This window comes from Atractosteus spatula, chromosome 11 (assembly GCF_055471065.1).
Source record: "Atractosteus spatula isolate fAtrSpa1 chromosome 11, fAtrSpa1.hap1, whole genome shotgun sequence".
Lineage (NCBI taxonomy): Eukaryota > Metazoa > Chordata > Actinopteri > Semionotiformes > Lepisosteidae > Atractosteus > Atractosteus spatula.
Window position 1 is genome coordinate 2100728 of NC_142716.1, and position 12111 is coordinate 2112838.

At 52.2% G+C, this 12111-nt stretch overlaps 1 protein-coding gene across 1 annotated transcript; it reads right to left on the bottom strand.

Moving 5' to 3' along the window:
• Positions 1 to 518: 518 nt before the first annotated feature.
• On the bottom strand, positions 519 to 5555 carry glulb (glutamate-ammonia ligase (glutamine synthase) b). Its single transcript, XM_088926728.1, has 7 exons — positions 5403 to 5555; positions 4334 to 4518; positions 3811 to 3972; positions 3373 to 3519; positions 3096 to 3223; positions 2261 to 2460; positions 519 to 1708 (listed from the first exon to the last, which is right to left on the bottom strand). Exons 2-7 carry the CDS (start codon positions 4506 to 4508, stop codon positions 1390 to 1392), a joined length of 1131 nt encoding a protein of 376 aa, XP_088782854.1. The 5' UTR covers positions 4509 to 4518; positions 5403 to 5555; the 3' UTR covers positions 519 to 1389.
• Between the last annotated feature and the right edge of the window lie 6556 nt (positions 5556 to 12111).

Consider the following 12111-nt stretch of genomic DNA (forward strand, 5'->3'; position numbering starts at 1 on the left):
AAGATGTTCAAAAAAACACAACACGTGACCTACTTTCTCTTATGTAAAGAGGTCAGCAGTAGAAGAAGCATATGCACGTTGGGGCAGCTGCCTGAAAGCAAAATGACTAACGCTGCTGCAGTGGAAAGGGTCAGGTTAACGACGGCTGAAAGGGGAATGCCAGCAGGAGGGCTTGGTGGGGGAGGGTGCAGTGGGGTGACTCTCCTCTCACAGCAGGAGCCATGAATGGAAAACATGGCTGAAATCAGGTTGCACGTGACCAACGCAGGCCCAGGCAAAAGGTCACTCGTGACGACCTCCATTGGCTCCAGGCATAATCAGCACCTGGGGCCCCGACCCATTAGCTCCAGCTTACAAGAGGTGTGAGCAGACCGGGGAAGGGCTGCGTGTGTTTCAGTAAGGGCTGCAGCCTCATACATCTCTTGGAGGTTATGTCAGCTGGGGGGGGGGAAGATGGCGTTTGTCTCTTGCTCTACTTCCGTGATTCTCAGAAAATAAACTGAAGCATTCACGCCGTGTGAAAAATATAACAAATGTTTTAATGTTCTGATAAAAACCACCATGTCTCATCGCTTCAGCTTTGTCGATCGCCAACAAAAGGTGTCATAGAACTATATTACACAGTGCTAGACAGCCAGAAGCAAAAAGATAAATCAAGTCCTTCACACATCCGATGATAAATCTACACAAGGCAGACAAGGGGCCCATGTTCTTACAGAAAAACTCAACTTGAACTTGGACCTTGGTTTCAGAAGACAGTGTACCGTACACATGAACCAGTACGCAAAACAAATGGACTACACCGGCATGACGAACTTTTAAAACGTTGCTTCTCTTGTAAAAATGTACACTTCCTGGTTAGCGTTATATAAACATTACATAATTGATTAGCAGTCAATATACACAGAAAGTACTCAACTAACTGGCATCGCAGGATTTTAGTGAGGCCAACCAAGACCATCCGAGAACCCCTCACCCGGAATGGAGGTCACCAAGCTTGAGTCATGCCCAGCAGAAGTTCGCTACCTGCTTAAGTCCATTCTAGTCTTATAAAAGGTGGAAGCTGGGCAGTGGCAGAAGGCATTAACAAAGGAATGTTAAAGACTGGCTCTTACAAACCTTCTCACCCCCATTAGGATATAGGAGGATAAGAAACTGCCAGCCTTTAAAAAAAAAAAACAACAACCCTAGGTTAGAACTTGTATATTGCAATTAATTCCTCGTGTTAAGTTGACCAGTCAACTTTTAATAGCGCACATCTTAAACGGCTTTCTATTTCCTTGGAGAAAGAAACAAATTACAGTACTAGTTTTAGACCCTGTGGCCCTATTAACAAAAGAAACCAGGGAGGAGAGGAGGGGGGGGGGGATTCAGTCCAGTTCAGGGTGTTTAGTTCTTGTACTCCATGGGTTCATCTCCCTCTTCCTTCAGTAAACATGTGCGGATCAGCGCCTCCGTCACGCTGTAGGGGTCGCAGTTGGCGGAGGGGCGCCGGTCCTCGAAGTAGCCCTTCTTGTCCTGGCCCACGGCGCGAGGGATGCGGATGCTGGCCCCCCGGTTGGCCACGCCCGCGGAGAACTCGTGGATGTTGGAGGTTTCGTTGTGACCTGTCAGGCGCCTGGCATTGTCCAAGCCGCCCTTGGGGTCGTAGGCACGGATGTGGTAACTGTGTCTCCTGCTCAGTCTCTCAATCGACTCCTCGATGTACCTGGAAGGCAAGGGAGGAGGGGATCAGTCTCGCTCATCTGCTTCCGAGTCTCTTCAGCGCCGAGCACAATACCACCCCTTTCTATGGACTCAAGGGGTTCACCTCAAGGGTGCGACCGAGGTATTGGGATTAAAGCATCATAATCGGGGACACATCTGTGCCTTCAGAGGGACTTGCGCATGCAGCCCTGCGGTCAGGAGGAGTTCAGAGGTTTAACTACCACTTCTTAAACTGGACAAGTCAGCCGAGAACAAGTCGCCATCTATGATGGGCCCGTGACCAAGAGGCTCACACACTGGGACATGACGATGTCAAGCACAAGCATCAGGCATAAAACAAAAAATAGTAACGATTAGTATATTAAACCAGTGAGATACTCTAGGATACAGAGAACAAGTTAAGAGTTAAAATCATAAATGTAAGTTGCTGCATTAAGGTTATGCCCAATACTAATAATCCCAAAATCACGGGAGAACGTTTACATGAAGACCAAGGGAATGACAAAGCAGTTATTCGACCTTTCCAAGAAAAGATGCTTTGACAAGAACTTACTTCAAGCCATTTTCTTCCCTCATCTCCTTGGTGCTGAAGTTGGTGTGGCAGCCAGCACCGTTCCAGTTCCCAGGGATGGGTTTGGGGTCGAACGAGGCCACGACTCCGAAGTCCTCACAGACCCTGTGCAGAATGAACCTGGCAATCCACAAGTGGTCTCCCATGTTGATTCCTTCACTGGGGCCAACCTGGAACTCCCACTGGGAACACAAACATATTGATTAGCACCCTAAAATAGCCACCAAAAGGTCCAAGCTGCCGGTGTTGCACAATGTTACTACAGATATGACACTGAAGCATGTTTGCCAACAGGTCAAAGGACTCAGGATGTTCTGATCGTGGACAGTAGTGGCATCAATATTGATAACCCTGCTGTGTGTTTAGCCTGACCCCTGACAGATAAACCCAGGCTGCCAGACTTCAGATGATGCATTAAGAGCTTTAGACCGGATAAGAAGTGGCATTACCAACAGCCAGCGCAAGACTGCAGACTCTGCCGGATGAGATCTTGATGCCAAATGAGGCAGCTCACCCGGTGAGTGGACATCTCTGCTTATAAACCCACAACTTAAGTCTGTACACCCACGTCACCCTGTTGCTTTGAAATCACATCTATTTTTCTTACGATTACCGTGACGGCGGCAGGACTGGCCAGTCCACTTGGTGCTCTGAGCTCTTGTCACTGCCTTAAAACGGCCACTCTGGGCAGCAGGTTGTTCAGCCTGATCACCACAGCAGTGCTTCATGAAATTGGGCCGGGCCTCCTACGCCCTGCCGTTAAAGATGCCAGTTAGCCTGGGCAGGGCAGAGGGGCAAAAGGTGAAAGCTTGCTCACCTGGGCTGGCATGACTTCAGCATTGGTGCCACAGATCTGAACTCCAGCGTACAGGCAGGCTCGGTAATGAGCTTCTACGATGTCTCGCCCATAAGCCTTGTCAGCACCCACCCCACAGTAATAGGGACCTGCCAAAGGAAAAAACAAAACAATTAACACATAAAACAGTTTTATGCCCTCAACTAGTTGGACACAAAGGTCAATTTCGGCAGTTAAAGCAGCACTACATTCCTGGGGACAGCTGGGAGAGGAAGAAAGCAAAGCAAAGTCTCCTCACCCTGGGGTCCGGGGAAGCCATTGGAGGGCCAGCCAAACGGGTGGCCGTCCGTGCCCAGTATGGTGTACTCCTGCTCCATGCCGAACCAGGGGTGATTGTTGGCCACCATGTCCATGATTCTCTTGCAGGAGTTGCGGAGGTTTGTCTCTGTTCAGAGGGACGGAGAAGCAGGATTGAGAAGGGTCACAAACACGAGAAGAGGCCTTCTGGGCCCCCCCAGTAGTCTAACTGATGCAAGGATCTTCTCCATCCAATTTTATAACAAGATCAATTAGCTTCAGCTATGACTAGGTGGTGTCCCAGACTCCCACAACCCTTCCTGTAAAGACACGCCTGTTTCCAGGTTTAAAACTGCTCCACTTCTGGCCTCCGATCATAAACAAGCTTAGTCCCTCCCCGAACGGGTTGGTGCAGGTCTCCTGGGCAGCGTTACCCTACCTGCAGGCCTCCTGTTGTACTTCAGCACTTCGCACAGGACCAGCTTGTTGGGGTCCTTGCGGAAGGGGTCCCTGAACATGGCCGCCGGGATCAGGTACATGTCGCTGTTGGAGCCCTCAGACTGGTAGGTGCTGGAGCCGTCGAAGTTCCACTCGGGCAGGTCTGAAAAGAGGCACGGGTTCAGGAACTGACCGCGCCCCCTCCCGCACGAACCAGCTCTTATCCCCCTCCTCCTCCTCCTCTCACACTGCCATCTGCTATATCAAGAAGTGGTGCAACAGCATTAAACTTCCCCTCCAGACAGCAGACACACCTACAACTCCCATTTCAGTGCACTTTTTTTTTTTTTTTACCATTACTGGAGGTGACATCCTGGAAGAGTAAATCCAGGGATAAACACTGCGACACACACAGCACAAACACTGCCGCGGGCTCTCGGATCAGGCAGGGCTGGGAAAGCCGGAGAACAGGGACGGGCATCCTGCTGTGGCGTCTGACCCCTCCACTCCCGGCACCAGCTTACCTTCGATGCTCTTGGGCTCGGAGTCCAGAGTCCGGGTCTTGCAGCGCAGCCCCTCCCCGGTGCCGTCGATCCAGATGTACATGGCCTGCACCTTGTCGCCCTGGGGCAGCTCCATGTACTGCTGCTTGACGGCCTTGCTCAGGTTCGAGCTGGCGGAGGTGGCCATCTTGATCATTACAAAAGACCTGGAGGGGGGAGGGGGGGGAAACTCATTTGTACATCGCTTTTCACATTTAAAAAAAGAAAAGCTTCCAATCAAGCACAGAAGCTTATGTTCTAGACAGTTGGCTTGGGTCCTGGATGCATTAAGCCACGGGCTCGTTTGCAAACGTGTTCGGGAAGGTCGGTAGCCAGCCAGCTCATAAAGAAGAAATATGCCCCCCATCCCCCCAGGCTTGTTGAGGAGCTGACTTACAGGCTTTGTAAGGCACGTTAACAGGTCTCCAAGCCAGGCTGAAAAAAGGATACCCCTCCCCCCGGGGGCTCCAGAAAAGGGGCAAACGGCGTGGCTCTCACGTGGTCCCGACCCAGCACCCCAACATCGCCGCCCGTCACCCCCAAAAACCCGTAGCCGGGGGCGGTCAAAAAGCAAAACGCTGAATTTAACTGCGGCAGACGAATGCAATAAACGATAAACCGCTTTCTCTGAACAATTTCTCGACACCTTTTGTTTTTAGAAAAAGGTGCTTTTACGCGTCTCCGCCTCTGAAGACCAGGAACAGCGACATCCGCGCTTCCGCCGGTCGCCATGGCGACGGCAGCGGCGCCACAACGCGGCGGGGTTACGTCACCTCGAGAGCAGCCGCGAGCCGAGCCGAGCCGAGCCGACACCGGTACCGGTACCGGCACCGCCGCCCGGCCGAACAAGGGTGTCCCTAAAACCCACACGGCGGCAGCTGGCGTGAATCACCCCCCCACCCCACCCCCTCCTCGGCCAGCCACACGCAGATCCTCTCCCGGCGCCCACCGTCCGGCGACCGGACCCGCTGTCACGATCCCAGCGGCGGTTCCCCGACCCACAAACGACGAACCAGGAGGGGCAGACGGCGGCCAGGAGGTGATGGGTTACCTGATATGGAATAAAATTCACGATAGGAGATCAGGGACTGGCGTGGTCTCCAGATGGCCGTCTCGAAGTGCCCCGTTACTAGATCTTTCATTCTCCTACCCCGAACGCTGGGTCGAAGCCAGTATTTATACCGTTGGAGAAAAAAAAAAAAAAGGCGCGGGGGGGGGGGGGTGGTGGAGGGATCCCGGCGCCTGTGATTGGCCGGGAGGGGGGAACATGATCCGCTCGTGCTCGGGCGCTGGAGCCCGCATGCGGCGAGGCCATTGGCGGGCCGACGCGCGAGACAAAAGGTACGGGGGGGGGGGGAGAGAGAGAGAGAGAGAGAGAGAGAGAGGGGGGGGGGACGTTCGCCCTCCAGCGCCGCGCGCCGTGCGCCGTGCGGCTCGAGATGCTGCCATTGTCCGCGCCGCTTCCCTGCGCCGAGGCGACTGCGAGCATGTGGACGCGAAAGGCACGCGTGGTTTTTAATGTATTGGGGTTGATTTGAGGAATAGCCGAGGAGCCGGGAGTGGGCATGGGGGGCATGGGGGGCATGGGGGTGGGGGGGGGGCAGCGTCTGCGCCGGATCTGTCGCCACCATGTGGATTTCAGTTAAAGCGCCCAGTGAGAAACTTAAAAAAATTCACCTGAATCTTTCTCGTCCCGGCCCATGCGCTGAAGTGGGAGGACGCTCTTTCTGCGTGGCCCCTCCGTGCTGCGGGCAGTGCCGGTACAGGCTGACACAAGTGTCACTGTAGACGGGTGACACGGCTCCCGGCGCGGCTACGAGATCTCAGCTGCGCTTTCATTTTGCGCGACGCTACAAGTAGCAGATCGCCGGGGGGGGGGGGGGGATTTGTATTGCAGCGAAGGTGCCGCTTGTGGGTTCACTGCTGCGCTGATTCAAGCAAAGGGAATATTTTGGGGGGGGGGGGGACTGAAAGTGTCGATTTAGTGCAGTCTCGCCGCAGCGGGGGGAGCAAACTGAAGTCGAGCCCCTGTGAGCCGAGTTTGAGTGTGGTGCTGGGGGGAGGAGAGGGGGCCGAGGGTCCTGTTTTCCCCAAATTCAAGGAGCTTTATTGTCAATGGCCGACGGATTACAGTGTCGCTGAAACAGAAGCAATTCGCAGAACTTTTACAGTAAAAAAACACACCTTCCTGCCCATTTACGGCCATCACATGAAACGTTATTACGACACGACAGGCTCAGTTATTGATCCACTCCGACTACACGCTGTTTATTACGAAAACAATCTAAATCGTCACTATATTTCTGCAGAAATGTCTCAGTTTCCTGTAGAAAGCCCCCACAGAAGCTAGTTTTTCGTCTTTTGTTTTACACGCCGATGAATTCTTAACATACAGTCTTACAGCAACATGTATATAGGCAAAACATATGTTTGGGGCTTGTGTAAGTTTTATGAGGATTGTTAGAAACAGCCAGATCACAGCGCGGCCCCGAGGCAGGAGTGACCGCTCTCTCACATCCGGGCTGTTCCGTGTCCATTCTCTCAAATCTACTGTCCGTCACTACCAAGAATGTCAAGTTTACAGAAGGACACAGTCCCTTTATCTTCCCTTATTATCGGAGGTAAAACATTATATAATTGCTAAACCAACTGGCTGGTTAAAATTTAAAAAACGGAGACAGCGGGACGCGTTTGTAACGGTGAAAAAGACATTTCACTGCCAACAACTACTGCTGCATGCGGGATTGTTGTGCATTTGATAAATAAACTTTGATCGATAACCCTTGCCGGACGCCGGCCGGCCTGTGGCATCAGAGACGAGCAACAGATCCAAGATGGCGGACCAGGCGGTCCCAGCTGCGCCCCTTCTATGACCCGGGCGACAGACCCAGGACCGCGGGGCCTTGCTGGGCGCTCTGCACACTGCTCATGCTGTGTTATGGCTGCTGTACCACAAACCCATTGCCCGGGGGGAGAGAGGTGGCGGCGGCTTCAACCTGCGGGCTTGGGACACCCCGCTGCCCCAAAGTGTTATCTTATCTTCGAGCCGCTCAGAGCATTGACGTGCACCGGTTTCACTTCGCACGCTGATCCCAGATGCAATCTACACTCCGCGGGCAGTGGCTGGAAACGTCATTCGTCCTCAAGTGACCGAGCCATCTAAACCAAGTACTTCTAATTTCAATGCACCATTGTTCCGCTCTCCGGTGACTCGCGGTTAACCGGTGCAAGCTTGTCCAGCTTGTTCTCCGCTTTGTTCAACAAAGCGTCCTCAGACCCGTTCCCTGAGCGCAAGAGAACACATTACGTAACCAAAAAGAAAGGTCCGCGTTGAGGAAAGACGACACAGTTTGTGGGACGCTGGGGGTGAGGGATATGCCCCAGCCAGCGGACAGTCTGAAGAGGGGCAGCTCATTGTTCGGATCTATTAAAATTCGCTGACCGCACTGTGATCCCGAGTGTCTGGGCGAACGCGCCGCTGCAGATTCCTTTCGGGACGGCGAGAAAGCAAAGCCTTCCCCGGCGATCCTGTGCCGCAGCGCTAACGAGCACCAGGCGCCCGGGGGATGTTGGAAACTCCCAGGAACCCTTCTGTTCCCCCCGCTCTGATCGTGAACAAACTTTTGACTAATGAGGAGAATTAATTACGGGCTGGTGAGGGTAGCGGGGCGAGATTTTTAAAGCGTCACCATTAAGCTCATTCTAACCCCTGTGTGGCCCCGCGATTGTGCCCGCTGGCTCCCCACTGTGGGCAGCGCTCTGTATCCGAGGGGCTGCGGCCTGCAGCGGCGCTGTTTTCCTCAGGACAGCGGGCGTTTTGCGGAGGTATTAAGTGATGTACAGTAACTGTTCAGAGGTCTATTATCACCCTTCATTGCCGGGATGTGGTCAAGAATGCTGCAGGTACTTAGCCTTGGTCTAGATCAGCCAGATAACGGGGGAGTGCAAGGTGACTCTGTAACCCGACTGAGGTAAATCCATTCTGTACGTTAGACGACTTGCACACACTGCTGTGGGGAGCTGGTGAGTACACCAGGCACTGTAACCGACCAGGATTTCTGATGCCCCTGCACATGCCAAACTCGAAATCTGTTTTCCAGAGCCCTTACGAAACAGACAAGTGCAGTTTTTAACGGGTTAAACAGGCTGGAAAACTATTGCATGTACTAAATAAATATACTCCGAAACTGAATGTTAGTTCAGTTCTTTTCTCGCTTCTCTCACAAAAACTGTATGATGATTCTAAACCATGGGGGGGCATTTGTCGAAACAATCCATATTACACTTTTGTCATTACAACAACAACAAAACAAGTCATCTGGTGACTCAAAACACATCACCAGGTTCAAGAAAGCAAGTTAAAAAAAGGTTCCTACAACGCCAAGTGCCGGTTACAAACACAAACAGTTTCCCTTTGTCGAAGCAGAAACTCGAAACAGCTGCGGGAACATGCTGAGGTTGTTTTTCACAAAAAAAATCTGTCTAGGGGCGTTTCACGACGAACAGTGGAGCACAAGTGCGCTGCATGGTACAACCTTCCCTTGGGGGTGAAAAAGCCTCACAAGAGTTCATCCTGGGACTCGGAGACTCCGAGAGCCCCCAGCCCCGACCAGCGTCTGCCAAAGCCACAGCCAAGGAAGAATAAAGCAAAACCTGTGAAGGGTAAGGAAGAAAGAAAGAGGGGAATTTGTCCTTCAGCTGCAGCAGTGAGCCAGCGTTACATACGCCCTGACCTGTGAGAGCAGGAGACAAAGTCTGACAGATCGCAGAGGGAACCGGACGGGCTGGGATTTTTTTTTTTAAAGTGAATAATCCTGAGCTCTGCTGTGCCACCTCAGCTCACCTCAGGGTTGGATTGAACTGGTCTCCAGGTGTGATAACGATTGTTTACTGCCCACTCTGGGCTCCTGTCTGATTGTGCTCGAGAGCTTTATCATTCTCGAGCTGGCAGAACACTTGAGCAAAGCTGCTGTGTTGTGGAGTTTATCCCTGGAAGTTGGCAGTGAAGAAAGGGGAGTGTAAGAGGCTCTACAGGCTGAATCGTCTCATTAACCAGCCTAGTGGAGTACCGGTACCAGAGTGGTTTATTGCCATATGCACAGGTACACTGCAATCCTTAATCGCGCTGATCTCTCGGGACACACGCACTACAACAGACAACACCACACAATGTAGACAACAGGAACAATAAATATGCTGTGGAAAAATAAATAAATATGTAGCAGTGAGACCGAAAAAACCAACGGTAGACGATGTAAAAAGTGCGTAGTGCAGATGTGCATTAAGGCCCTGCAGTGAGCTGCTGTTGAGGACGCGCACTGCAGTGGGATAGAAGCTGTTCTTGAGTCTAGTGGGCCGGGCTTTCACAGTGCGGTACCGCTGGCTGGGATCCTGAATGAGGCATCGGGCTTTATTGCGACAGCGGATGGTGTGGATCTCACCGACTGATGGTGAATTCCCCCCTCCAACATGCGAGCTGATGGTTAAATTGCACGTCTTTATGGGCTTGCTTCTCGTGTTGAAGTTCTCAGACTGCACGGTTCGGTATCAAGAGCTGTGATAGGCAGCATCTCTCTTTGTGTAATGGTGCCGGGGGGTCAGAAGACTGTGAAAACAAACAACAGACGGGCAGAAACGGTCATGTAAATCACTACAGAACAGCAAAGTGGGTGTGATCATTGGATCACCTCACCTTATAGATCTTGGGTCCTGAGTCCAGTTCCAGATGGACACCTTCTGTGCAGACTTTGCAGGTTCTTCCCATTCAAAGCACTCGTCCCACCTTTCCAAGCTTTCAAAGACATGTTGGCTGGAGGCAATGGATGTGGGTCCTGTCCAGGATGTGGCTCCTGACTTGCGCCCCCGTGTTTCCGGGACAGTGTCTGGGTGGACATGACCCTTAACGGAAATAACGGGCTCTCCGAGCTCTGTCTCTCTCACACACCCAGGTCCGTCTTCTCCTTCCTGCTCTTCATCTCTTCTGCCCCTGTCTCCTCTACCTCAGCTCTCTGTCTCCTCTGCTCTCTTCTGCCTGTTGTCTTTTTTTCTAACCCTAAAGCAGATTCTGCCACCTGCACTCCCTCTGGGCTCACCCTAGTGTTAGGGTGTTCCCCAGGGCTGTGTGCTGGCTCCCCCTGCTGTTCTCTGCATGCACCCTCTCATCTCCTCCTTTTCATTTCACTTGTCAGCTGATGATGCTCAAAATCTCCCCCTCTGTCCCTCCCTACAGATACTCAGGACTCAGACATCCTCTTAAACCTGACCTCTGACCTTCCTTCTCCTCCCCCCTCTGCGGACCTGTCCACCTCTCCTGACTCCACCCTCGCCCCGCCCCTCCTCTGGCGTGACGTCACGCGTGACCCCTCCCTCTCCTGCTTCCAAATCACGTGTCACGAATAGGCTCGTAGGTTAAAGGTCATATACAGTTTTCAGATTATAAATCACTCGTACTCGTACGTCATCTCGTACGTCTAGGCAGCGGGGTGGATAAAATATCGCTCATGCTACCACAGGCATAAAACACACATTTAAAAGACGCGAGCTAAAAAAAAAACAACGTTTTGGCATCTGTAACACGATTCCTGTACAAGTTACTCTCAACGCCTTCTTTTACGTCAAGTGTTTGTGTATCCTGCCCTCTAATGGCCAATACGCAGCATAACATCCACCTAATTTACTGGATTTTATTCATACAGCTTGGATACGAAATCGGTTTAGTTCTATTAGCTTTAAATATAAAGCCTTAAATTGTTAATCCTTCATCTTTACTCTGCATTTGATTTTTTTTTCCATTGCTAAAGAAACCAACCCAGTTTTTCAAGGTTTCAGTAATCTAATGTTGAGACTCTAAAATGCGTTAGGCTTCGCGTTCCTTACAGCTGGTATGAACGTGAGGATAAGATGGTTTGACCACTAAAACCCCGCACCCCTGCAAGCAGCAGTCAGGCTCACTGCGAGAGCCTTGTAGACTCTGCTCGTTTTGAAATTCAGTTCCAGTGCACCTATGGAGACCTAAAGGGTACACTTCTGCGACTGCGGGAAACGTAAGGAACCGAGCTCTCCGAATGTCCTCCAGGACATTCGTGTACTGCAGTCGGCTGTAGCGCCCATGGCGGCCCCTCACAAGCTCGGCGTGGAATTAACACCCTGAAGAGTTCTCCCCCTTACATTTGCTTTCGTCAACCGGTTGCAAATAAATATCGGCTAGGTCTCCTTGTGCTGGTGCTGTCAGAAAAAAGATCGAGACTAGTTTTTGTTTCTCGCCGGTAAAAAAAAAAAAGGAATACCCCCCCCCCCACACCTTCCTCCTCCTCCTCCTCCCTTCAAATCAGCCGATCGATTCTCCAGCTCGCGTCCGAGGAAGCGCAACAGTGGGTCGTTGTGACGCCATCGGCTGAAGCCGCGCGTGAAGATTCGGGGCGCCTCGGAGCGGGCCGGGTGGGGTCGCCAGGATGACGGCCGGGACCGCACGCCTGCAGGGTGAGAGACCCTTAAATTGGACCCTTCTCACATCCCCCCCCTGCCCGCACCGGCGCCCGAGATTCACCTCTGGCCCGTCTCTATTTCCCTTTTAATCCTGAGATATTTAATGGCACCGTGACGCCCTGTTCATTAAAACAACAATCAAAATCAAGTCGTCGCGAAGGAGCTGGCCCGGCGTGTCGCCGTGCTCATTATTGGGTGGCACACAGTCGGTCTGAATACACACACGCGTTTTCAAGAAAGAGACGTCCACATCTCACTCGCCCCTGCTCCTCGAC

What these genes read in the sequence shown, in the direction of transcription:
- glulb (XM_088926728.1), bottom strand. Translation starts at nt 4,508, where the DNA reads ATGATCAAGATGGCCACCTCCGCCAGCTCGAACCTGAGCAAGGCCGTC. An exon ending in TGGCTTCCCCGGACCCCAGG is followed by an intron (nt 3,224 to 3,372) that starts GTGAGGAGACTT and finishes TTCCTTTGGCAG; the next exon opens with GTCCCTATTACTGTGGGGTG. An exon ending in CTGAAGTCATGCCAGCCCAG is followed by an intron (nt 2,461 to 3,095) that starts GTGAGCAAGCTT and finishes TTGTGTTCCCAG; the next exon opens with TGGGAGTTCCAGGTTGGCCC.